General features: G+C 35.0%; 2 protein-coding genes across 2 annotated transcripts; both read right to left on the bottom strand.

The window, feature by feature from the left end:
• Nucleotides 1-2,979: 2,979 nt before the first annotated feature.
• On the bottom strand, nucleotides 2,980-22,114 carry LOC136824914 (uncharacterized). Its single transcript, XM_067080900.1, has 15 exons — nucleotides 21,986-22,114; nucleotides 20,753-20,964; nucleotides 19,421-19,611; nucleotides 18,020-18,114; nucleotides 12,837-12,960; nucleotides 12,446-12,606; nucleotides 11,704-12,010; nucleotides 11,298-11,409; nucleotides 10,244-10,395; nucleotides 9,405-9,557; nucleotides 6,920-7,070; nucleotides 5,796-5,916; nucleotides 5,189-5,311; nucleotides 4,075-4,198; nucleotides 2,980-3,554 (listed from the first exon to the last, which is right to left on the bottom strand). Exons 2-15 carry the CDS (start codon nucleotides 20,932-20,934, stop codon nucleotides 3,121-3,123), a joined length of 2,430 nt encoding a protein of 809 aa, XP_066937001.1. The 5' UTR covers nucleotides 20,935-20,964; nucleotides 21,986-22,114; the 3' UTR covers nucleotides 2,980-3,120.
• A 905-nt stretch (nucleotides 22,115-23,019) lies between these two features.
• Nucleotides 23,020-26,535, bottom strand: LOC136824935 (glutathione S-transferase D7-like). Its single transcript, XM_067080921.1, has 5 exons — nucleotides 26,372-26,535; nucleotides 25,947-26,113; nucleotides 25,431-25,490; nucleotides 24,915-24,974; nucleotides 23,020-23,669 (listed from the first exon to the last, which is right to left on the bottom strand). The coding sequence occupies exons 1-5, from the start codon at nucleotides 26,475-26,477 to the stop codon at nucleotides 23,436-23,438; spliced, it is 627 nt and encodes a 208-aa protein (XP_066937022.1). The 5' UTR covers nucleotides 26,478-26,535; the 3' UTR covers nucleotides 23,020-23,435.
• Nucleotides 26,536-26,546: the final 11 nt, after the last annotated feature.

Genomic DNA, 26,546 nt, shown 5'->3' with positions numbered 1-26,546 from the left:
TTATAGTAAACTCATTTCTAAATCTGTGAAACACGGATTACAGTTTAAAATTTCAATCAGCGAAAAAAGTTTCTTGTCTAATTTGCTTAAATATATCGTTTATCAGAATTTACAAAAACAATCTAGACTTGAAACCAATTTCGAACTTTAATAGAATAATTTTTGTCATAAACGAACTAGTAGATTTAAAAATGTACAAAATAGAGGATTAAAATTCAAAACCAAAACTATTTAAAAGTAACATTTGTAACCATTTTAGTATATTTGATCATCGAATAATGGTGTCTTTCAACTTGAACTATTTGGTATGAAGGCCGGCAGTCTATACTTAGCTCCTCTGTGATACCAGTTCTCGTTTCTAAGTCTGTTTTATCTTTAAGACTGGAACCTATAGAAGGTTGTCTCGATAAACGGTTGACATTATCTTGATATGGGATCTTGAATTTTGATGTTGCTGGCATTTTATTGATCTGTGTCCTTTTTTATTATATTCCAGTAAAGTGATTTGTTCTTTTTTCTACAAGTTTTTTTGCTAAGTTTTATTGAATGATATCATAAAATTTCCATTTTCAATACGATATAAATTTGTTCTTCAGTCTAACAAGTGTAGACGCTCTAGTGTTGTTTCAAACGATTTTTTGATTCTACTCTGCCAGTATAGATATGGTAGCAAGTAACAAAATTATTTTAATAATGATATGAAATTCCAATCATCGACTGTGTATCGTCGCAGCTCCTAAAGAACTCTCGTCACCTTTAAGCTTCAATTTAAATCTGTCTCAAGTCTAAAATTAGGTCAATGTTTTTCTAAACAAATTTCTTATTTTTCTAAATAATTTTGAAACTTCTCAAAAATGTTATCTCTTCATTCCAAAATTCTGTAGCAAAACAAGCGTCGTTTTAAAAACAAATTTTAAGTTTTGCTTATGTCTTGTTATCATAAAAATCAATGTTGACAATCCTGATCTGTCCGGAGACGCAAGCTACAAATCAAGATGAATTTGAATGTAATCCAGTTGAGAAGGATAAGAAATCCAAATGCAATATAGTTGAAATCGAATGAGTATAAAAAAAAATCCAGTGGAGTTCGATAGGAATCCGAAGACAATCAAGTTGAAATTGAGAGCAATCCAAGAACAATCCAATTGAAATCGAAGGGAATCCACAAACAATCAAGTTGAATTTGAGAGAAACCCGAAAAGTCCAGTTGCAATAGATGTGAGCTCAAAAAAATCCAGTTGAAATTGAAGGCAATCCAACAGCACTCCAGCAAAAATCGAGAACAATCCAAAAACAATCCAGTTGAAATTAAAAGAGAATCCAAAATAATGTGGCAATCAAGAGGAATCCAAATATTATCTGAGTTGAAAGTCAAAAATAATCCAGCTACAATCCAGAGGAATCCGGGATACAATTTAGAAACTACAAACTCTTAAAAAACTAAATTCTATCTCTTTCCCCAATAGAGTCAGCGTCTTTTTCCTTGTAGTAAACAGAGTCGAAGAAGACATAGGAAAAAGCACAAATGACTTATCATACACTAAAAGATATAAAGATGAAAGAAATATTAAAAATTTAGAGCATCTTATTCATATGGTATATTCATTGAAATTTAATAATTCATTTTTATAGGTCAAAGATGCATTTGAAATATTAATTTTCAGGGATAGATTTTGTATGGTATAAGCCAATAATCTGAAATGGTTCCTTGTTCATTTTTTAAAACATGCAAAGCTTGTGTTTTAAACGTTGTTATTATTTTAAAATCATTTTAATTTATAAATTTTTATTACAAATTTGTTGGATAATTCATCAGCTTTTTTTTCTAAACCGAATTTATTCAAATGACAACATTTTTGAATAAGCTGCATATTTTGTATACGTCATTGATAAATTTGTCAATATATCAATATAAGTTTTCTTCTAACAGCTGCCGGTTGGAGTGCTTAGGTAAAATGGATGTCGGGTATGTGCGAGTCATAAGGGTTCCGTCTTTTCACCACCTCGAAAGTCGGCCGAAAGAGTTACAAAATTAATTAAAAAGCAGTTTTAGCCTATGTAAGGGTTCCAAAATTACGAATATAAAAAATCGACTCCCTTAAAGGGTCATTCTTGAATTTAGACTAAAACTTGAAAATTTTGGCAGAAATTTTGTAGAAATAGTCCCTCTAAGGGTGGCAAAAACGTCAAAAATCCAACAAAAAATTTTCAAAATTCGGTCTCTCTAAGTCTAAGCGTCGATTTTCGAACTTTGGCACGGACATACCTGTGTTTCTGCAAACCTACTACCCCCAGAGCTACATAAATCAAATCCCCACTGGAAAGATTACCTAGAATTTTCGTTCACTGCTGTGAAAAAACACACTCTATCCTCACTGGGAAAGAGTTCATTATGCTATTCCAGTATTTAGGCAGTTGAAGGGTGGGTATATGCCGCCACCTTGAAGGGTGTCTTTTGGAACTTGGAAAAATAAAAACAGAAAATTTAATTTCAGTGCTACGAAAAGTAGGAAAAATAGGAAAGTTTCAGCCTTTAACCTTGAAAGATTGAAGTTTGGTCAAATCGGTACCATTAAGAGAAGTCGGGCGCTTTATACCTGTTAGACTACAACCCTAGTACATAGTATGATATTATCTTAATTGGAAGTTGAATAAAAATTGCACTTCTAAACCATCCCCACTAGCACTAGGATTGTTTAGCTGGAAGCGACATATCGTAAACCTCCCATCCTCACTGATCTGATTTCTAGCGTGCCGTTGAGACAGAGTGTAGTAAATCATGTTACACTTACGCCTCTGTATGTCGTTGAACTTGACAAACCGCCAGGGACGGATTTGAAAAATACGACTTTCTTTTTAATACAAGATTAATCCAAAAACTGGAGTAGTGTGACCAAATTTCCTTGAATTTCATTGGGTAGCAGGTACCAGGGATTCCTAAGAAGGAAATTACTTTATTGTGAATATGAAAACCTTTCTGGGTATGCACTATTAAGTGAATTTAGTATTGTAATATTACATATAAAAACATTTTTTAAGGTTTTAAAACTATTCAAATTTTTTTAAAGAAAGTGTTTAATTTATATACAAAAAAATTCCATATATCGATAAATAGTGTATTCAATGTCGTAATTTTTTCAATCGAAATCTATTCCATTTCGGATTCCGGAAATATCTTTTAGATCTGATGGTTTCATTTAAAACTAGGGCGTTACCGCCATCAATACCACCAATACCGCCCAAGCCAAGAGAGCCGCCCAAATTTCCAGACACCACCCCAAAACCAGCATGTCCGAAATTAGCGGGATTTCCTTCCAAATATTTATCAATTGCCGTGGCTGCAAAAGCGTTTCCACTTGACGTCCCCGCCGTGATACGGTTTGTATCGAGCAAATGTTCTCCTGCCACGGGAATGGAAGCGATGCTGGCAGCAAGCTGTGGGATACTTTCTTGAGGTACTGGCTCATTTGCGCCAACAATACCAAAAGGAGCGCCAACAAATGGGTTCCCTGTTGCAACTCTACCATAACTTGAAGCAAGGTCCTGCACCAGGCCTGAAAGAAGAAATTAATAAAACCTACATTAAGTGACTGTTTTTGGTCATTTTCAGCTGTCTTTGCCCTTCTTCGCGAGGATGTGGCTTTTTATAAACGAGAAAAGTGAAAAAGTCTGAGTACGGATTTGAAGTCAGTAAAAAAACAACCTTGATGTCTTTCTGCTTAATGAAAACTAAAGAGACAGGTCAAAGGGTAAGAGTGGTACCCTCCCAACTTGCCTTAGGATAGAAGGGGGACTACGACTTCGAATCAGTCTTTTGAATGCAGTCTTAATGGGATAATCAAATGGTTTGTAATATTTGGCATGTGGGATCCTTCTATTGTCCTTAGCAAAACCTCAAAATATTTTTGCCTAAATATTTTCCAAAGTCGAGATATTTAAGTTACAGAATTTCAACGTAATGCATTGAGGTTTTACTAAGGACCACAGAAGGTTTCTATAGTCTAAATATCTCAAACCATCTGATTATCCCTTTAAACTTTATTATTCATACAAGATGATAAAAAAAACTCAGACCTTTGACACCGCCTTCATCATTCATTCTCAATGGTTGAAGTTTTGTATCGATAGTTTGACCAGCTGATAACAAGTTATCACCAAGGCTCCCCGCGTTCGTGACGTGTTGATCGAATGATTGGACCTTTAAAATGAAAATATAAAGCTAGCCGTTATAACTTTTGAGGATAGGTTTAATGGGAGGAACAGCTTATCTATAATCAGCAAGAAATCTACGGGAATATTTGCAAGTACCTCTCTAAAAACCGGGATTTTTCATTCTGTTTCTTGGCGAGTTAAACTTTGACGATTTTCGAAAAAAGAAGCTTTCCAAGTGTATTGAAAAAAATTCGATTTTTTCCTACTGCAGGAGCTGAGATATATACTAGACGTCAACCCCGTTTTATGTACGCAATTAACGTCTATTCCACTGACTTTTTCGAATGTTTAGAGCCCAGGTTCTCGAGCTTAAAACATTCCATTTTTTCACGTCAATTTTAACTTTCGAAGCTCCTGCAAAAAGAAACGGGATGAAAAGTCCCGGTTGTTAGTGAGGTGCTCGCTAGAACTGCGAAAGTTTAAAGTGACGTCAAAAAATCGAATGTTTTGAACCCTTTGAACCTGAGCTCCATTTGAAAAAGTTGTAAAACGGAATTCCGAGTGGAATAAATTTTATAGATGTTACGGGAATGTAAGGACATTAGATCTTGACAAATTCAACAGTGGTCTAATAAGGCACTCAAAATTCATGATGGAAGGATGTCTACCAGTATTCCTTCAAGGACCTTCTGTAACTGCCGTTGTGATTTGAGTATTAGAATTAAAACACCTTGTCTGTACACAGACCCGATATCAACGGCTAATTTCAAAATTCATTGCGGTAGAGGGTTTGTTGTAATTGTCTTTTCTTATTTGAGATTTTTCAAACCGACCACTGCGATGGAGTGCTGGTGAGAGAAGGGAGACGATAAGAGAATTATTGTTATTTATAAATATTACTTCATCGTAGAGGCTCTGTACGGGAATTTTTTATCAAACAGATAATGCGCACAGAGTGTACTACGAAGCGATAAACGTGAAATATATAAAACACCAAGCAAAATTATGATAATTTCTCAGATAAATTGATACTTACTAAATGATCTCCAGCGCTATTCTGGTGTGAAGATAGCCCTTTGAATGTTGCTGCAACTTTGCCAAGCACTGCTTGGACCAATTTGATAAATTGTGGCGCTTTGGCTAATGTTGATGCCGAAACCTATAAAAAAGAGTAACTAATGGTGTACCCAAAGATACTTGCCCGACAACACGCTTTTTTTATAAGAACAATTTTATAAGAACACGAGGCTGGAAATTGATCCCACTGTTTGATTTTGGAACTTTGTATTTGTCGGGTGCACTGTCAAAATCATATAACTTTTCGGCCAAAACTTAGTCGGCCTTAAATATTAGCCGGCCCTAATTTTAATCACCTTGTCAAAATTTAGTCACTAAGGGCCGACTGATAATTAAGTTTCGGCCATTTCTAAATTTTTAGTCGGCCCAAAGTCACCAAGCTAAAATTTAGTCACTTAGGGCCGACTAAGTTTTGGCCGGTAAGGTAACACAAACTAAAGGACTGGGTACAGTATTGCTGGGGATTGAATGAACTAAGAAAGGGGAAGTAGGCATCCAGGACTGGAATAAATACAAACTCATACATTATGGAAAATTGACCACAATTGAAAATCAAAAAAGTATACCTTATTTCTGTCAGATTCCATTTCAGCAATGGAGGATGCTAACGTATGCAAACTCATTTGAATTAAAGCCATTTGTTTTTGGATTACTTGTTGTCTGTACATCAGCTTCTCTTCAGCTTGTCTAATGAAAAAGATAGACAATTATTTCTCCACCTGTTGGACCTAATGTTTTTGAAATACCATCATTTATTATAAATGGATAGAAGTTAGATATTAAACCTTCAGGTTATCGGAATATGACTTACTTCTTTTCGAAGCATGAATTCCTCGAGCACTACTCTAGTCGTTGTTGATCATGTGTACGCGACACACAGATATCATAAAGTCTGGTGATCATACTCGAACAGAACGGTAGGGTGTAAGCATTTTATTAGGACACGAGGCCTCTGTGGTCAAAATAATAAGTGCATCTTAAGGCCCTATAGACTTTAAAACACCAATATCTTAAAATATTGCAATACATTACTCACAAAATGGTGAGATTGAGAACATTTTAAGAACATTTTTAGGCTTAAAACTCAAAAAAGTTAAGAGCATTCAAAGGCTTCAAAAATGAATGTTATTGTTATTACTCAAAAACTGTAAAATATCAAAATGAGCGTACCCTCTCCAATCTCATTTCGGTTATCCCGGGAAAAATAGCGGAAAAATCCAGGAAAATTCAGGAAAAAATCCCGGTGGTCGACAGATAGGCCTTTTTATAAATTATTTTGAGTTCAACCGTTTCGATGTAACACCAAGATGTGTTAGTTATTTGAATAGAAAGAATTTCTTATGAACTCTTCTGAGAATCAATGACCATGACAATTATTTTGAAAACGAGGTGAATGTTGTTCGTGACGTAATTTATGAAAAGGTCTAACTTTCCGAAGCTCATTTTTCAACTACCTAAAGTCCTGGTCCTTTTCCTATAGAAAATCCGATTGAATCTTAGTGGGTGAATGAGAGTCTTATGTAAAATGACGGTGGTGCGAAGAACCATTTAGAGATATCACACTTATTTAAAAACAAACATCTAAATCCACCTATTCTAATCCTTTGGTTGAATCTTTTCTAGGTATCCAGATATTACCTTATAACAGGTAAGTGTTGCTCGTGATGTAATTTATGAAAATGTCTATCACCTTATAACAGGGTCTTCTTCAGAAGCTTGTGTTTCTTCGTAAACTGTCGGGTGATCTTCCATGAGTTGTGATAAACCAACTAAACGTTCTGCCACCAGATGCATCAGGTGCTCAAGTCGTTGTGTACTCTTTAGTTGTGCTTTTTCACGTGCTGAGTTGTAAACAGATATAGAAAAAATACACCTCTTCAACCGTAGTCGCGTGGTCAGGTGCCCGCCACTTTATTTTTTAATTTACCACCCTAAGCTCGATTCGATCCTTTTTTAAACTTTTTCTATGTCTTTTCTTTATTCTTCTATGGTTTTAGGGTGGTAAAACGGACAAAAGAATGCCCGTGCCGCAATTGGCAGCTACGGTCGAAAAGGTGTATTTGACATTTTAAAGGACATCACCATTCGCTGGGTGAACTCAAATTTTGATGAATTATTTTGTTAATTCTACTGTGTCCCGTACTAAGAGGTAGACAGATATAGAAACATTATCTGAAATGTTAAAGATATCATTTTTAGAATATAGACGGGATCAGTCGCGCCTCTATGCTCACAGAGCAGATCTGACCAAATAAATTCACAAAATTTGTGTTTGAGCAGCCGTCGAAAGGAAAAAGAGGTTGTTTTTTCTCTTGTGTAGCACTGAGGTAAAAAGATAAAGAGAAAAATATTTGACATTTGAAAGGACATTATTTAACGTATTTTGCACTATTCGCGAAGAATTATTTTGTTAATTTTGCTTTGTCACGTGCTAAGGTAGACAGAAATTATCTGACAAGGGGGTTGTACTTTTACGGTGTGACGGGATTGGTTCTTTTTTAGTACGGTAGTATTACGGGATTTGACAAAAAGAGACGGAAAAACGGTATTTTAAAATTAGACGGTGATGGTATCTAGCCTTATTTTTTGTCAATATGCTGGTATTTTAACCTCTACAAACCAGTGTGAAGATGTTATTACTTTTTACAATTTTCGAGATTCCAGAATTCAGCAAAAGTTAAGTCTTAAATTAAAAATAATGGTCCTGCTATCCACATATAATTTCACATCCCTGTCTCAAAGCCCCGGTGACGGTGAAAATCTTTTCACATTGAGGATGAAATACTCCATTAAAAATCTCAATGGGGGTCGAAGTTCTATTGTTTCTAGGCCAAAAATTCCAGTGAGGATGGTTTTGGAGCACGGTTTAAAAGTGGGGATAAAATCAAAGTGAATTTCTTAGTGGGACTGAAATTGTAATGTTACTTTCCCACCAAGGAAATTTTGTTCAAATTTTTTCCAGTCTGGTGGGAGGCCCAGCAGATCTGTGACACAGCAATTTAATCTTAATGTCAAAAAGGATGATTATAAAAAGACTCTAAATTTAAACCCCCTTGAGCGGAGCTACTTTTTTGGTTGTAGAGACAACCCTCTCTAATTCAAACCTCTATTATTAGAATCTTTTTGTTATTCGAAATAAAATATTTATCCCCATGGAGGAGAGCTGGAGAGTCAGTACCGTAGGAAGCATTTTCATATTGGGGGGGGCTGAAGTTTAGTGAAAATGTTGAAAATTTGAGCTCTAGATTGCTTGAAAATGCACTCAAAACAAAATGCTTTCGAGAAAAAACAACATATTATAAAAAAAGAAGAAAAACTTTGCATTTTGCAAAATAATCATTTTTGAAAAAAATATTGGGGGTGGGGGCATCCCCCCCCCAGTTGCTACGGCACTGAGAGTAGTTTGAGTTTCCATCTCTAACTCGAATCTTTCTATAATTTGGCCCCTTTGAGATCGAGTTAGAGAGAATCAACTGAAATTCAAAGCAAATACTAGGTCCCTTGAGACAGGTCCCAAGAAATTTACTCTAAATAAGTTAGAGTTTAAATCGACCCAGTGATATTTATATCGGAAGTTTATCGTGGCTTTGATTACGAGATTTACGTTTACGTTTCGTTTCGAGAGATTCTTCTTCCATCATTGGAAAATGTGCAGGATGTTTTCTGGTCTGTATTAAGACATCCTGATTACCCATGATTAATTTCCTTGCAAGGTTGAGAAAGTCAATAAAGAATAAACAATATGCTCCATTGCAATGTCTTCTGACATTACATCACGGACCCAACAATTTATGACAGTTTTAATTTGTTGAATTTCGTGCCAAAAAAAGCCGTTGATAAGGGTAGCCAATCGGATTCGCGCACTTTCAATCAAAACAATAATATCCTTCAATCTGTGATTTCAACAATTGTTTAAGAGCCAATAGAATTTTATGCCAGGATCCTGTTTGGTGGTAAGTGACATAAAATCAGTCAATATGTCACTTTTAACCAATCAGCTGTTGAATCCATGGAAGACATTGGAATGGTGCTTATCATGTATATTTGTACAGTATTTACCTTTTTGATTGACAGATAATAATTTCTGTCTTGACTTGCCCGCTTATATGTTTTTCTTTTTTTCTCTCTTTTCTTTCGTTTTATGTTTTCGAATATAATATTTGTACAATAGTTACCTTTCAGTGCATTTTCCCTTAGGTCATCTTCATGTCGATAAATACCGAGACCAAATCCTTTGGAACCAAGCCATCCAGCTCCCCCAATCTGTTCCAATTGCTTTGAAAGAATATTTAGTTCTTTGACCTTCATATGTTGGTCTTCTAAGTATTCTATGAAGAAACGAAGGAATAAAATTGATACAGAGGGAACTCAGACCCAGTCCCTTAGACCATGTTTTCACGTAACGGTTCCGTTTCGCTTGAAGCGAAATAAAGCCATTCTATTGGTTAAAAGTGACGTAAAATATGAATTTAACCAATAGAATAGCTTCATTTCTTTTCAGAGTGAAACGGAACCGGTGGTCTAAGTTACCTATTTTGTTGGTTCTGATATTGCTCATTCAAGGTTTATTCTAGCGTCCAGCAGTGAAATCAAAAAGTGGTGCAATGTGGCTCTAGGTGCGAAATTTGATGAATAAAAATTTGTTATACTTTTAATTAGCAGTGCATCTACACACACGCCAAAGGTCTTCCAAAAGCTTTTAAAAGATCTCTTCTCATTCTTAATGACCATTTGGCCATGTACTTAAACAGAACCTGTGCTTGGTGTGGCTTTAGTATAATTTTTGCACTGCTAACGCAAAGAGCTACTCTTAAGGACCATGCATCGTTACGAAGGACTGGGGAGGTACAAGAAAAATGCGTATAAAAACAATCCGATTCTAGACATCTCAGTGAAACAAGATTTGTCCTCAGATTGTTAACATCCAAGTGCCTTCAAAAAATATAATGTGCTTAAGAAAATTATGACAATCCTATATCCAGTTTTTTTAGTAAAACAAGAAAGGAAAGCTTACGTGGGTCACTGGGGACAATATATTCTTCAGGTTTCAATCTTCGATCTAACTTCTGATTCAAAATTTCGATTGTATTTTGTAAATCACCGAACGTTGAAGTCATTCCAGCCATTAAGCTTGCACGTGCTAACTGGTTCGGTCTTTTTGTCACTCTAAAAATTGAAGGTAGAAAGTTCTTCGATCTTTTGAGAATACCTCGACTACCTCCCTCATACCGTCGTTTTGCATAAGATTCCCTTTCTCAAACTAACATTCTCCTCACATCTTCGGGATTTTTCCCAGGAAAGTTTGGAAAGGGTTTTTTTTTCTGAAGGTACGGAAAATATTTTGTTTACTTACGAAACAGTCTAACTTTCCTTTTCAAATATCCGTAATTCTGGTCTTTTTCCGGTAGAAAAGTGGAATCTTAGTGCAGGAACTTATGCAAAATGACCGTAGATCATACGGGTTGATCCCTGAATGCATTTCAATCAGATCCCTTCTAAAGAGAGTTTATTTATGTGTGTTTCCCGCTGGAGACGGATTAGCTATCTCATGAATGATCGAGGACGACGGTAAATCAGCACTTTTACCATCCTTGGTTTTACGGCTCACATTCAGTCGTCCTCGAAAGTGCAAAGACAACCTCACTTTATTTTCTACTTGTGGCCTGTCCCCACTGACACCAAACGTCAAAACCATATAATTCTATCGGCGTCCAAAGGCTAAATAAAGTGCTTTGGCTGAAAAGTATACCGTGGTTAGGTAGTAAATCCTTCCTAGGTGACATTAAAATAGAACTTCATCGGCGCTTGACCAATCAGAACCTTCACGGATTTTAAAACAATAAGAACAATATTTCTTGCGATATTTATTCATTTTTCTTCGAAAAGCTTAAAACACACAATTTAGCCCTTCCGGCTAGAAATAGAAATATATGGTCAAAACAGCGTATCTAAGATCCAAGTCGTCCACAAGACCGTAAAAGGATGTAAGGTTGGCAAGGTACCAGTTAATAATATTATTGTTAAACAAAATCTCTCTTTTTAACGAGGTAAAAATGTTTCTTATAAACCTGTCACCAATGATATCAATTTTCTTGTTCAAATTTCCAATAATATCTTCAAGTCGAAATAACTCCGCACCCAGGAAACCACGAACCATTTGTAAAGGTTTACTATGTGGGCCTGAAAATCAAATCATATATACTGAACGCTTCGTTCCTAGAGCAACTTGAACTAAGTCATAGACGATCTAGAGGCTCCTCTTTCAATAGTTGTCCGTTGGGAGGTAGGAGAGGCCGCTCAGAGATTGCTCCACTCATTCTTGTTTCTTCTTTTGAACCCCGTAAAAACAATCGAAATAATGCCTAAAAACCATAGATTACTGAGCTTTTCTCCCAAATTAAAGACTTTGTTTACAAACCTTCAGATGTCATTTAATGAACGTTCAGAAAACGCTAGCTATATAGGCATTCTTACCTGTGTTTTGAGATGCTTCATCAACTAGCCCAGCATTTTTCATGATTTTCTCATAACATTTAAAATTCTTATTAAATTGTTTCAATGCAGCACAAAGTTTGGTACTATTCCCTTTGCCGCAACAAAATCCTCCCATCTTGTTTAGTAAGCCAGCCAAAGCTTCACTTGGACCCCCTGGGAGGGGACCACCACCACCACAGCCGGTGGCACTAACACCATCACCACCACAGCCGCTAGTTCCACCACCACCACTTGATAGAACACCACTGGCTCCGCCACCAGCTCCACCTAACGCATAAGCTGCTTTCTAAAAATGGACACAAAAAGCAAGATGATGGTATATTAACTTTGAATCTTTCTTTGAAAGTGTTGATTCTCTAATTCGAATTTCAAGGGGAATCGGATTTTCATCGAATAATAGAGTGTCGTTTATGAGAGTTTCTTGTTGACGGTTACTTTCAATATTATCGAATAATCGAGGGTATTGAATAGTAGAACGTCGAATTAGAGAGCGTCAACTGTATTTACATTTTCTTTAAGCATCAATGTCAGAGATATCGAGAAAAATGCTAGATAAGGCAAGTGTTTAATGGAGAACTTCGATGGTCACAGATCATAGGTCATCTGGTATAATAACCGAAATAATATTAGGAACAAGTTAAGATCATCCAAAGGCTTCAAAAATATTAAATATTCCGATGAAAAAAAACGTGTATCTAATATCAAAATTAAAAAACCTTACCGGCCCAGTCAAGCTTCCGGCATATTTAGCACCTGGGCTTGGCGCCCCATCACCGTTCCAATCGGCACCATGAAAGATGCCAGTACCTGCCAACTCTCCAGATCCCGAGCCACTTCCAACCATTGGCCCTATGAGGCCGTGTTCACCAGCTGGCGCAGGACCTGAAATAGTAACAACAATGATATATTGTATCAAACATATCCCATATAATCGAAAATGACTTCGGAATTTGAATTCTAGAAAAGCACTGGCAAAAGCAAAAATTACAAAACATTCTTGAATACAGATCTCCAGTTATCTTTATCCATAGAGAGATTTAACCGGAGTTGAATCTAAAGAAAACTCGATTATTACTACTCAAAAAGATGAAAAATTTATTTAAAACTCTAACCTGAAGCACCACCGCCTCCACCACCTTCAGGTCCACCCTCGCCGCCCATATCACCACCCATAGCGGCCAAAGATGCAGGATTGATTATTCCACCTAGACCAGTGATAGGGCGTTGCTCAAGTATCTGTTAAAAAAGTTTATGTAGTTTTGTCAAATGAGCTTAAGTCTGTCTAAATATATTGCAGCTGAGACAAAAAAGGCTGTAACCTTTAATAAAATTCGAATTAGATAGCGGCTTTTCGCTTGTTGAAAAGACAAACAGGAGTGAAATATTATCAAAAAGAAGAAATTCAAAAAAATCGAAAAATGATGATTGAAATTGAAGAAGAAGAAAATCAACTTTTTTAATAATCGTGCTACAATCGTCATTTTCACACGAGTGATTCTTTGATCTTAAAACATCATTAATGTGAAAAGAAAATTCAGCCAAAAAGCTTTTTTTAATCAAAAGATATAGTCGATCACTAATTGACTTAAACCACCAAAAACAACTAAAAAGAGCCTTTCTTAAGTCGACCAGGGCAAAGCTTTAAGCTGTATTTTTTGACTGGATAAAAGTTTTTTAAATTTTTTCCCATTTATGAGAAAATAAAAATGAAGATCATAACATCATTATATAAGAAGTTGCGTGTGTGCATGTTTCGTTCATTCAATTTTTGACGACATTTTTGGTCAAAAAATTGAATTTCGATGGCAATATTCAATTTTCAATTTTCGAGTTAAAAAATTGAAAATTGAATTTTGACTGCTAGTTTCAATTTTCGTTTTGTTTATTGCCAGAAATGAACTGAAATTTCCAGTATCATCTTTGATTTCCTAATATAAACTTCTTGCATTGAAAATTGAAAATAATATTTTTTCAAATACTGAAAATAGTGTCGTAAGAAATTGAAATTGACAAAACCAAACCAATTTTTTATCACGCTTGCTTTTCCACGAAAACAGATGCTCAAAAGTAGTGTTTCATCGGTTTTATTGTTATTTGTTGCTGTCTAGTTTTTCCAGGTCTTTTTGCAGCTTAATTTAGTTTTTGGGTTCTATAAATACATTATGGCATAAATTTTCACGCTGGAGCAATTTCCTTTACGTAATATTTAACTCTTCGGATACTCTTTGGTCTTTGTCTGGCCTTTTATATTTGACTACACTCTTTTTTTATAAGAACAATTTCAAAAGAAGGCTGGAAATTGGCCTAAATCTAAGAACATATTAAGAACCCGGGGGGGGGGGGTACTAGGGCAAGGGGGTTGGGTTACTGGGATGCTCCGCTGGTTAGGATACCTTTTTTAACCTCCACGAGTCCCAGGTAGGGCCGCAAAAACAAAGAAAAAATCAACAACCAAAATAGAAAAATCAGTCCCTCGTAGGGTGCCTATTTTTGGAAAATTTGGGGAAAAAGTAGAAAATTTTGGAATTTTAGTCCCGTTCAGGGTAACTTTTTTCGCAAATTTCGAGTCCCACGTAGGGTTAAGCGGAGCACCCCCCCCCCGTCGTCGATCGACAAGGGAGGGTAGTAGTACCCCCCCCCCCCGGATTAAGAAAAATGTGAGCCTCAGATTTCAGATTTTAAAATGGTACTGACTTTAGCCGATTTGTTTTTATTAGAACACCTATAATTCGGCTGAGTCTGGATGTGCTTATTTACTCTCGCCACTTCCATTTCAGCTCTTAATGAAGTAAACGCGTGTGTAATCGATACATTAAGAGAAAAATTAGACTAACAAAGAAGAGACTGAATAAAACTATTGTTTCCTTTGTCTTCTTTTTAACTGGTTGTAAATCATTTTCAACTTTCAATTTTTTCATCCGAGACGTTTTTTTTACAAATTGGTTTGGTTTTGTCAAATTCAATTCTTCACGACAAAATTTCAGTATTTGAAAATATTATTTTCAATTTTCAATACAAAAAGTTTATATTAGAATATATTTATCAAAGATGATACTGAATCCGTGACCCGAAAGTATCATTTGATTTTTGATTTAAAATCAAATCGAATTTCAGAAGAAAATTGATTTTCAATTATCCCTCACCAATTAAAAATCAAATTTCAAACCAATTCTTGATTTTTGATTTTTAAATCAAATATTGCATTTATCTGAGATGAGAGCCTGTTCTTGGGAAGCACACTTGTCCAAATGGGACTCGGTTATCTTTCCATGTCACTGACACACACACATGGTACATGAAATTTTGTCCGACTAAGTGTTACTCTGAAGCAAGCGTACAATAATGAATTTCAAAAATCACTTTAAATTTATAATATTTGATTTAAGATTTTTAACCTCTGAAAAGAGGTACTTAGCGCATAGATACCAGGTGTTTCAAAAAGTGTGATTGTGAAAAAACTAAAATGAGTACACTTTTTTTTATAAGAACAATTTTATAAGAACAATGAGGCTCAAAATCGCCAAAAAATTAGAACAATTTAAGAACAATGCTAAGCCTGAAATACTAAATTTCAAGCAATTTAGGGGCAAAAGTGGTAAAAATTGGGTATAACGCCTAAAATACTTCAATTTCACCGTATAGATAAGAACAGAACAAGAACAATTTGAGGCTCAAAGTGCCAAAAAAATAATAACAGCCAAGCCTCAGAAAAGTTTTACAGGTTCTTATAAAGAAAATTGTAGGAAATCTTTCAGATTTTTTTGAAACTACACGTTTTTACCGTGGCTGAATTGGACCTTTTAGTTTCGGTTGTGTTTCTTTTGTAACACGCGGGCGCAAGTTATTAATCGCGGTCGCATGTTAAATGTGCGGCTGCGTTATTCAGCGAAAAGACGCGGCCGGATATTAAAAGATAAAAACGCGGCCGCACGTTTTTGTCGAAAAACGCTGCCGCGTGTTAAAATATGCGGACGCGTCTAAAAAACGCGGCCGCGTAATTAATTACACGGCTGCGTGTCATTTTATGCGGCCGCGTGTTTCTGAAAAAAGACGCGGCCGCATGTTTCTGAAAAAAGACGCGACCGCGTGTTTCTGAAAATGACGCGGCCGCGTTTTCTAAAAAATGATGGCAATTTATATTAACCCCGACCCTTGGGCGGGAAAAAGGCCGACCCTTGACCTAGCTAAATACAACAAGAAAGCCTAGTGTCAGTAGTGTCGAAATAGTTTCCGTTGCAATACAGCTTTATAATTTATATGAGTAGTGAATTCTTCGATACAGAGCAACTCGAATCATACAAGAAATTAATGGAAATCTCTCCCATAAAATTGGAAAAGATACATTAGTCAAAAGAATAAATTAAGCACTTAATAATTCTTTATCATGTCTTTATTAATTGTTTGCCCGATTCGAAAGAATTTCCTCCTTTAAATCTAAATTAAGTTGAATGGCGACTCTGCAACATAAAATATGTTGAAACTACTAAAACTACTGGGCCGCCTAAACGCTACTTAAGCTTTCTTGTTCCACATTAATTTATTAATTTATTTTTGCATTTTTTTTCCCTCAGGTAAATCGGATACCGCATTGTTTCGGATAAACTACCAGAGTACTTCTTTAACTAAAGCAACAAATTATGATTATTAGGAACATTTAAGGAAAATCGCTTACACAATTTCTTTTCCAAATTTAAAAGATCCTCTCCTCATTACGTTCCTCTTTCTAAAAGGTACACAAACCTACCACGTGTAACAATGGTAATAACGAAAGAAATAGTCAGGTAGAATTGCATAACTACCCGCACAAAAATGGTGTAGAGAAGATATTTTGCGCAGAGGTCCAGGAACATATCAGGAATTACCAAAAATCCAAGCCCCAGGAACACCCTCAAATTCATAAGGATGGACATGGTACTTTTTAATACAATTATTAATGAAGATACATCCTTAACTGTTCTTAATTTCTAAGACTTACAACCTTTCAACCTTTATACCTTGTTTCAACGATGAAAATACAGGCTGAATCTGTTTACTGGCATTTTTGAGCCTTATTATTCTCATAAAAATGTTCGAATAGAATGCGTGTCTTTCTTAGAAAATTTGAAAATCAAAAATTAAAAATCAGAAATTGAAAGTGATTTTCGAAAATCATTACAGTATGTTTGCCTACGTACTTTTAGTCGGATAAAATTTCATGTACCATGTGTGTGTGTCAGTGACATGGAAAGATAACCGTGTCCCATTTGGACAAGTGTGCTTCCCAAGAACAGGCTCTCATCTCAGATAAATGCAATATTTGATTTAAAAATCAAAAATCAAGAATTGGTTTGAAATTTGATTTTTAATTGGTGAGGGATAATTGAAAATCAATTTTCTTCTGAAATTCGATTTGATTTTAAATCAAAAATCAAATGATACTTTCGGGTCACGGATTATACTGGAAATTTCAGTTCATTTCTGGCAGAAATAAAAATAAAATTGAAACTTTCAATCAAAATTCAATTTTAAATTTTTTGACTCGAAAATTGAAAATTGAAAATTACCATCGAAATTCAATTTTTTGACCAGAAATGTCGTCAAAAATTGATTGAACGGAACATGCCTGCATGAAGTTGATTTTCTTCTTCTTCATTTTTAATTTTCATTTTTCCATTTTTTAAAGATTTTCCTTTTTTTGAAGTATGCCACTCTGGATTATCTTTTAAACGAGCACAAGACCGTTTCCTAATTCGAATTGTATTAAAAGTTACAGCCTTTTTTATCTCCGCTGCAAATTATATTGAGACAGACTTTATTCAGTTTCTTTACAGTCTCTTTAACTCGAACCTCTATAACTCGATCAAGTCTTCTCGTCCATTCAGTTAAAAATGCCTTATAAACCTTACTCCATAATTTGAAAATTCCTTAATTAGAATAGATTTATGTTTCCTTTGCGGGTTCGAGTTATGGGGACCCCACTGTATATAACGCTATGGTCATAAAAGCTATTTTTACTGAATAAAAATGAAGACATTTTATTCAATTTCTACCATATGAATGTTGGGAGGACATTTTTTCTCGAAGTTGATAACGGGTGACCGAGTATTCGTGCGTCTGCATCGTTCTATTTTTTACTCAATTTACAAGATTTCTTTTGCGATCATTCTATTAACTTGTAAGAACCCTTTTCCATTGGTTGTTGTCTTTGCAAAACTTATATCGCAAAAGATTACTGCAGTGACGCAGAAAAAAATCACAAAAAAAAACACGAATGCCATGAAAAAGGCTAAAGAAATACTTTAGAGAAATGATTTACCTTTTGAAGGAACTTTTGAGGAGATTTTCCTGGTGGTGGAACTATAGGCATGATTTGAGAGATGGCTGCCGCTGGACCTGATCCTGTTTGTATAACTGTCAAAAAAAGAGATATACTCTATAGATATAATTCGAGGTCGAATGGGAGCATCATATTAAAACGCGTAAGGGGATGGATACATACTGGAAGATTATCAAGCAACCATTTATGGTCAAGTTAGAAGTATGTTGATACTCTCTAATTCGATGTTCTTCTAATTGACACACTCGATAATTCGATAATATTGAGTGTTACCTTTAACAAGAAACTCTCTTAAACGACGCTCTACTTCGATAGTACGCACTCTTATTCGATTAAAATTAATTTTCCCTCTCAAGCGAGTTTACAAGATTTGTGAAGACACGATTCTTCCAGTTGTCCCACAAGCTGGCAAAAAGTTTATCAATTTTCGCTCTTTATATTAATATCATCTCAAAAAGTGTTAAATTATTTATTCTATTTCAGCCATTTTTTTAAATTAAGGAAAAACGCCTGAGTTGAATTAGACAGCCTCCATTGTACCGTCGTTTTGCATAATGGGGAATACTACCGTGAAAAGCACAGCTCAAAATCATACATTTACGCTGTGCCGACGAATCGAGATTCTATTCATCGCGCAATCAGCGAAGAAAAAAGTAACCATGACGACCATCCAAGATCTTGGATGAGCGTCATAGTCGATATTTTTATTCCCGTCGTTGAAAACACAACTTACAAAAAGTCATCAATGCTTTGTAAAAAGAGTCAGTGATAGAGAATCATAACATAAAGTCTGTCTATTATTTCGATTCAATTAAAGTAACATTTCCATAATTAAAAGTTTAGTAATTACTGTTATACATTTGGGGATCATGTAAAAGATTTCTTTCGAAATAAACTCATTTCAACTACACTTGGAGGTTTCTGGGGAATTCGTAAATAGTAAACTGCATACTGATACAGTCTGCTAGACATTAATATAGTAATATTTGCTCTTCATCTTTGATTTTTTCTACAGTGATTAGATTGACACATGCGCGATAAAATTTCTATTATTTTTCTTCAGAGGTTAATATATTCTTTGAAAACTTAACCTCTGATACTCAGGGTAGGGGAATACCGCACTAAGATTCTCCTGACTTTTGTGGGATTTCACGCTATTTCCCCGGGATAAACGGGGAAACGGTATGAAATTGAAAAGGGTTCTTTCTAAAGATACGGAAAATCCTGTGTTTACCTACGAAACAGACTAACTTTCCGAAGCACATTTCTCAACTACCCAGAGTTCTGGTCTTTTCCCGCTAGAAAAATGGAAGTGAAATCTCAGTGTGAGAAGGGAATCTTATGCAAAACGTCAATTGCAGTAATTTGATAATATCATACTTGCAGGTGCCGGTGCTGGAGCGGGAGGCGGTACCACAATGATCGGTTGAAGACTCGGTCCACAAGAATCGTTGTTAGAACAAGGTAAGATTGGAGGATCGGGGGATTTCGGATATTTGAAAATCATATCAGGAGAGACATCATGTTGTGGCATGTTCGGTCGGTGTGTCTCATTATTATGATACATCTCTCTGTAAAAGAGAATAGAGGTAGATTTTGGATGGGAGGTAGTATTTCAGGTTGATTTAGTAAAATAAAGTAAAGTAGGTGTATTCATCTGGTAGCTGTCGGTGCGAGTGCTAGACTTGGGAGGTTGAACGCTGAGGAAGAGTGCAACACCTACTCTTAGCTCCCAATGGCTTACCGCCTAGATCAAATTACACATCTAAGCCACTTATTCGCGCTGAGTTGGTGGTGACCGAGGATCGAACCCACAACTCTTGGATAGTAAGACCGACTAAGCTACCCGGCCAAGTTGAATTGAAAGACAGAAACATAAACAGCGCGGCTAATACATTAATCAACCCTAATCAACGTGGTGGACTTTTAAAGGACCTTGTAATTAAACCTTTCAGTCAAAATAAAACTTCGTACACAATTTGAAATTTTTTTGTCGTTTTATGAATGAAAATATTTTCCTTTGATCCGAGACGATTCAAAAAAGAAGTATACGGTACAATTTGGCACACATTTCTAATTCAGAATGTTATTTGAGATGGAAAATGAAGGGTTGCCTGACCATCTGCTGTAACTTCCAGGAGGTACACAACGTTGTTTTAAGGCTGAGTTGGAGTGCCGAAGGAAACGTTTTGATAATGGGGGAGAGGGTAGGGGGCACTCGATTTCTAAACGACAGCATGGCCCGCCAAAAGAATGGCTTTCAAAATTGGACCCTTACAGTGCAGCCCTTGAGCAGTGAAAAGGTACCCTTACATTGCATTTTATCGAATGTTTTTTACCCTTACAGTGTAGTTTGATTTCATATCTTGTTTTTCTGAAACCATCTGAAAATGAGCCTGAGATGTCGACGCAATGTTCAAAACAAATCAAAATGGGTGCGAGGTAAAACTACTAAAAATTACATCTGATATTTACTGTCGGATTCAGCAATCCCCAAATACACCCTTACAGTGTATCCAGCCAGCTAAAAGAAGACTCTTGCATTGCACTCTATAAAAAGTACACCCTTACAGTGTATTTTGAGGGTCTCGAGAAAAACCTACCCTTTTAAGGGTGGCACATGCCGTTGCTCGGACCATATGAGTTCCTCACGGGAACCAATAGCAAAAATAATCATTAGTTTATAAGAAAATTTGTAAATGTGTTTCTTACAGCTCTCGTTCCATTTCCATAAGATGTGCTCTTCTTTTTGGTACAATAGCCTTTTTCCATGAGTGAGCACTTTTTAAATTACCATTATGGTGGATATTATGTAGCTCAGAATGTATGAGTCTGTCACCAAAAATCGATATCCAATGCATGAGAAGGATAAATGAGTTGTATAAAGTCCTCATGATTTTTGGAATACATTTTGATCAGTCACTCTAAAAGAAAATGAAAAAAAGCGTTTACCTAGCCCGGAAATCCGGCGATAAACCTACTGAATTTGATCTTTCCGATATTCAATATATGATTGTGGGCGCGGTAGCTCAAGATGACTAATTAGTGAGGGCTGTGGGATGTGCTCTGAGAAAAATTGTAAGTAATGACCAAATAGTTTGTTTCCAACCAATGCCTTTGAAAGTAGAAAATTATACACTTTTTTATAAGAACCTGTAAAATTTTGCTGATGCTCGGCTAATCCTATTTTTTGAGACTTTAAGTCACAAATAGTTCTTATCCTGTTCTTATTTAAAAGGTGTAATTGAGGAACGGTGTAATTGAGGTATATTAGGCATTATACCCAAATTCTATAACTTTGACCCCTAGTTTCAAGCTCAGTATTGTTCTTATTTTTTGCGATTTTGAGCCTCGTTGTTCTTATAAAATTGTTCTGATAAAAACAGGCTTTTTTATAAGAATAAACTAAAATATATGATGAAATTGGCAAAATAATTAAGAATATGCTAAGAGTAACTCCATTATGAATTTTGGCAACTGAATCTAAGAATGTCAATTTTGAGAGAATTATATCTGTAAATTGCCAATCATCCCTCAGCAATTATGCTAAAAACTTCCACAAAAACACCAAACCTTTACTCGAGGTATGAATTACATATTAAAATGGGCTAGGTTGGATCCTAACCTAGGAATATATCTTAAGATGATTTTAAGATGATTTTCCTCAAAAACTTAAGAAAATGTCATCATGAAATGAAAAAAAACAAACAACTCGCGTGTTTTTTGAAGTCTTAGGATGTTGTAGGCTTCTGCTCATCCTCTAGCGAAAAAAGTTTCTATATAGGAGATATATCTATAGAGGTTTGCGAATCAAACTAAGGATGTTGTTAACTTTTTGAGTTTTGAGCCCTAAAACGTTTTGAACTTGTTCTTAATATTGTGGCTATCGAGGCTTTATGTTCTTATATAAGTTTATTCTTATAAAAAAATGTGTGTCAGACTCACCTGGTGCAAGACTCTGACGGATCAAACTCATTATTCCCTGTTTTGTTTTGATTTACTAAACCATTGACCGAAACAAAAATTTAAACAAAAGTAAACATCTCTTCTTACAGAAAAAAACAAAACAAATCTAAAGAGATTTTTCTGAACAATCGAATACTTTATAGAAATGGAATAAATTATACAGAAAGTGAGTATTTTTGATTGAAATAAAGACTCTTTTTCTATTGTAAGCAGCTTCATTCGAGGCCTTAGGGGAATTAATTAATACGGATTTGGCCCTTTTTAGCAAAATAAAATTTCGCAAAACTTGAACATTTCAGTCGTTTGCATTGTTGAGTTTCACATTTTTTTCTAAAGTATAACTGATTTTGGAGGTGTAAACCCTCAATATTCATATATTTAGAAGAGAGTATATGGGATTCCAGCATTGGCTCGATTGTTCCTAATTAATCATAGCGTATAAATGTGCTGCTTCGAGAAATTATTTGATGTTTGATCGAGTCATGCAAGTAAAGTAGTAAGGCCATTTTGCACACTGCGATCGAATTGGGTCGTCCTAGTTGTGCTTTGTATCTGTACATCATTTCACTATTGCCTATAAATTTACAAATGGTTTTCGAGGAAATTTCCCGCAAATCGACTCTGGCTGCGGTCAATATTTTTTTTGCAATGACATTCATAACAGTAAACATTGTAGAAGTAAAATACGGCTTATACATGATTTACTACAGCAAATGTACAGATATTATAATAATAACTAAAAACTGAAAAATCTTTGTAAATAAAAATGCAGTTTAAAAAATTATTTCTCACAGATTAGGCTTTATTTTTACATAGTTGAGCACTTCGTATGCTCTCTCCTTGAAATCTATTTCTTGAAGTCCTTTGGTAGTTGTGGAAAGGTTATCTAAGTTCAAAACAACTCAATTTTTAAACAGCCATTGATATTGGGTATTCCTCTTATACCAATCTTCCAAAGGTTGAAGTTGAATGTATTTTGCTGAGGCTGTTCCAGGCTGTTGGTCAAACCACAGCCTGGAAGATAATCTTACATCCCCTTCTCACAGACTCACTGAGAACCCTTCCCACTGGAAAAAATTGGCCAGAATGTCGTCCCCGGTGGAAAATAATACTCAAATTTTCGTCCCCACTGAAAATAATCAGACAAACCAATCCTCATTGCAAAATACAATGCTATTTTTCCCAACCCACTGAATTTTCCGTCTTGGCAACAAAAAAATCCCCAGACATAAAATGAATGGGGATATCAATCCCCATCGAATTTCAGTCCATTATCCCTACTCCTACCGGCTAAAAAAATCCTAACGGGTCTGTGAGAAGGGGATGTTATCTTGAACGATGGTATATCTATCATATTGAGTTAGATATGTTGAAAGATTGTAACATCGAGGTGTAAACCAACTTTTCATCTTGAAAGGTCTCTTTAAGTTTATTTCTTCAATTCAGCAACAAATCCATTATGCTTCTCATGAACTTTTTTCCATAGTTCTAAATCCTTGAAAGTGTTCAGCCAGTTTGTTAATTTCGGCCATAAACTGAAATCGAACTCCAACCATTCAAGTTGTAAGATCAACGTAGCAACATAATAATCAGCGACTGTGATCGAGGAGCCTAAAACAATAAATAAACCAGCAATATAATATAATATCTTTGACTCGAGCCCCTATCAGAGAAATAGGTAAACGATTTCTTGTATTTTCCAAGGAAATTGAACAATAATATTTTCTTGTACATCAAATGGAACACTATTTAAAACATTTTTTCCTGTGTATTTTCAAAGGAATTTTTCTTTGCAATTTTTGCTACTATCAGCATAAGTTTCATTCTAGACAAAAAGGTAAGGAACTTATTCCCACAGTGGGGATAAAAATTCATATTGAAATCCCAATAGAAATTCTAATGTTCCAGGGTTATGAAGTCCAGTGGGATGGTTTTGGAATGCAATTTTTAAACATCTAATTTCGAGTAGGGATAAAATCAGAGTCAATTTACTAGTGGGGCTTTTTAACCAAATTCTAAAATGGGGCTAGGGTCCTAGCGGGTCTGTGACACAGGGGTGTGAAATTATAGAGTTATTTTGAAAGTAAATCGAATCGAAACTACTGCAAGTAAAGAAGACTCTGTATTGGCTAAAATCAACAAGAATCAAGAGTATCTTATAAAACTGTTATTATGCTTGGAGATGTTCAGCCATCGTGGCAAGTCATCGTGGGCAGACATTCAAGGGTGACTTTAAAGACTTTGAATAGCTTTGAAAATTAGTTATTTCAAAATGAAAAAGAAAAAGACGACGGAGGAGTGTTCAATTTCAAAAAAGAAGATTGGAAAAAGAAAGAAAGAATTTAATGTTGCACAGATTTAAGGCAAATTGAAAGATCAATCAGAAAGAGCGTTAAAACAAATTACCGTCTACTTGAAAATCGCTAGAAAAAAAGTTTCATACGAGAATGGGAGAGTTCCGATTTAAACGTATTATAATATAGATGGAGCGAAAAATAGACTTAAACATTTAACCTGCGAATTACAGTCTAAAAACATTTTACGGCCCATTTCCTTAAATACGACATTAATCAACTTTACCTGGGTAATGAATTTAATGATGAAAATATCTATTCCAGCATTAAGAAAATTAAGTATTAAGCAGTTATTGGACAAAGTCGAATCCAATATTTTTCATATTGGATGAGACTGCCCCGGGGGGGGGNTTTACAATCAGGTACAATCATACCAAGAAATTCAACGATTAAACAGTATCAAATAGACTTTTTTAATTTTCATCGTGGATTGTGTTTTCTTTAAAAACCATTTAAAAGTGTTCTTGGGAATATTTACCTAAAATTATAAAAATCATTTTGATATTGATTTTATGGTTGCGTTACTATCAAAAATTGATTCGAATATATCATACCATCATGTTCTGTTTGCCATCTTCACCGAAACATTTGAAGTTTGAATACTTTTCACCAAGCTAATATTATTTTTAATAGTATGCAATTGCAGTAGTGATTACTTTGATCTATTTTACTTGGCCCTCTTTTAGAATATTCCACTAAATCACTTTGAATTATTCAAGTCCATTTGTTCGCTATTTTATGATTCTAATAGCGCTCACGAAAGGCTACGACTTATTAATAATTGAACCAATGTTTATCTATCAGTAAATTCAAGTGAAGCAGGTAGCTCAGGGTGCGATTGTGTGTTTTTTTTAAACATTCAAGAATTTTACAATCAGGTACAATCATACCAAGAAATTCAACGATTAAACAGTATCAAATAGACTTTTTTAATTTTCATCGTGGATTGTGTTTTCTTTAAAAACCATTTAAAAGTGTTCTTGGGAATATTTACCTAAAATTATAAAAATCATTTTGATATTGATTTTATGGTTGCGTTACTATCAAAAATTGATTCGAATATATCATACCATCATGTTCTGTTTGCCATCTTCACCGAAACATTTGAAGTTTGAATACTTTTCACCAAGCTAATATTATTTTTAATAGTATGCAATTGCAGTAGTGATTACTTTGATCTATTTTACTTGGCCCTCTTTTAGAATATTCCACTAAATCACTTTGAATTATTCAAGTCCATTTGTTCGCTATTTTATGATTCTAATAGCGCTCACGAAAGGCTACGACTTATTAATAATTGAACCAATGTTTATCTATCAGTAAATTCAAGTGAAGCAGGTAGCTCAGGGTGCGATTGTGTGTTTTTTTTAAACATTCAAGAATTTTACAATCAGGTACAATCATACCAAGAAATTCAACGATTAAACAGTATCAAATAGACTTTTTTAATTTTCATCGTGGATTGTGTTTTCTTTAAAAACCATTTAAAAGTGTTCTTGGGAATATTTACCTAAAATTATAAAAATCATTTTGATATTGATTTTATGGTTGCGTTACTATCAAAAATTGATTCGAATATATCATACCATCATGTTCTGTTTGCCATCTTCACCGAAACATTTGAAGTTTGAATACTTTTCACCAAGGTATAGCAAAATTGGACATGCACCATAAATCGAGTTTTCTCCATCACTCAAAACAGGGAATTCTGAAAAAGGGCTCATCTTTTTGAAGTTCTCTGTTTTGTGTTCACCTAAGAAAAAAATGTCAAATAAAAATTTTTCAAAAATGAAAAAAGTGACAAATGGAAAAAAAATAAACGGTCCCCCCGCTTGTTAATTTTTGGAAAATTTTTCAATCCCCGGACTTTATTAAGACTTTTCTGTTTTTAATATTTAAGATCATTTTCAGTTAGTAAGAAGAAGTCGCCCGTTTATTAAAATTTCGATTTCAGAAAGTGGAATGAAAGAGAAAAGGTAGAAGTGCAAGTTTTAAAAAAGTTTTAAATCACCTGAAAATACATCTACATCTTCAATTTCCACTTTGATGTCATTTTGAAGACAATAAAGCCAAACAACTCGACAGCATGGTGATATCTTTACAACATAAAGTTTCATCTTCTAAGTGAAAATATAAACAGATTTTGCTTCGTTTCGCTTCAATGCAATGTCTTCCTCCTTCTGTCC

The sequence above is a fragment of the Clytia hemisphaerica genome, unplaced genomic scaffold (genome assembly GCF_902728285.1).
Source record: "Clytia hemisphaerica strain Z4C2 unplaced genomic scaffold, Clytia hemisphaerica genome assembly, whole genome shotgun sequence".
Lineage (NCBI taxonomy): Eukaryota > Metazoa > Cnidaria > Hydrozoa > Leptothecata > Clytiidae > Clytia > Clytia hemisphaerica.
Note: the sequence above shows the minus strand (reverse complement) of the source record. Positions and strands in the feature narration are given on the sequence as shown.

What these genes read in the sequence shown, in the direction of transcription:
- LOC136824914 (XM_067080900.1), bottom strand. Translation starts at nt 20,934, where the DNA reads ATGAGGACTTTATACAACTCATTTATCCTTCTCATGCATTGGATATCG. An exon ending in ATTGATATCATTGGTGACAG is followed by an intron (nt 10,396 to 11,297) that starts GTTTATAAGAAA and finishes TTCAATTTTTAG; the next exon opens with AGTGACAAAAAGACCGAACC. An exon ending in GAAGAAGACCCTGTTATAAG is followed by an intron (nt 5,917 to 6,919) that starts GTGATAGACATT and finishes CTTTTTCATTAG; the next exon opens with ACAAGCTGAAGAGAAGCTGA.
- LOC136824935 (XM_067080921.1), bottom strand. Translation starts at nt 26,477, where the DNA reads ATGAAACTTTATGTTGTAAAGATATCACCATGCTGTCGAGTTGTTTGG. An exon ending in AGATGTAGATGTATTTTCAG is followed by an intron (nt 26,114 to 26,371) that starts GTGATTTAAAAC and finishes TTTTTTTCTTAG; the next exon opens with GTGAACACAAAACAGAGAAC. An exon ending in ATGGCAAACAGAACATGATG is followed by an intron (nt 23,670 to 24,914) that starts GTATGATATATT and finishes TTTCTCTGATAG; the next exon opens with GGGCTCGAGTCAAAGATATT.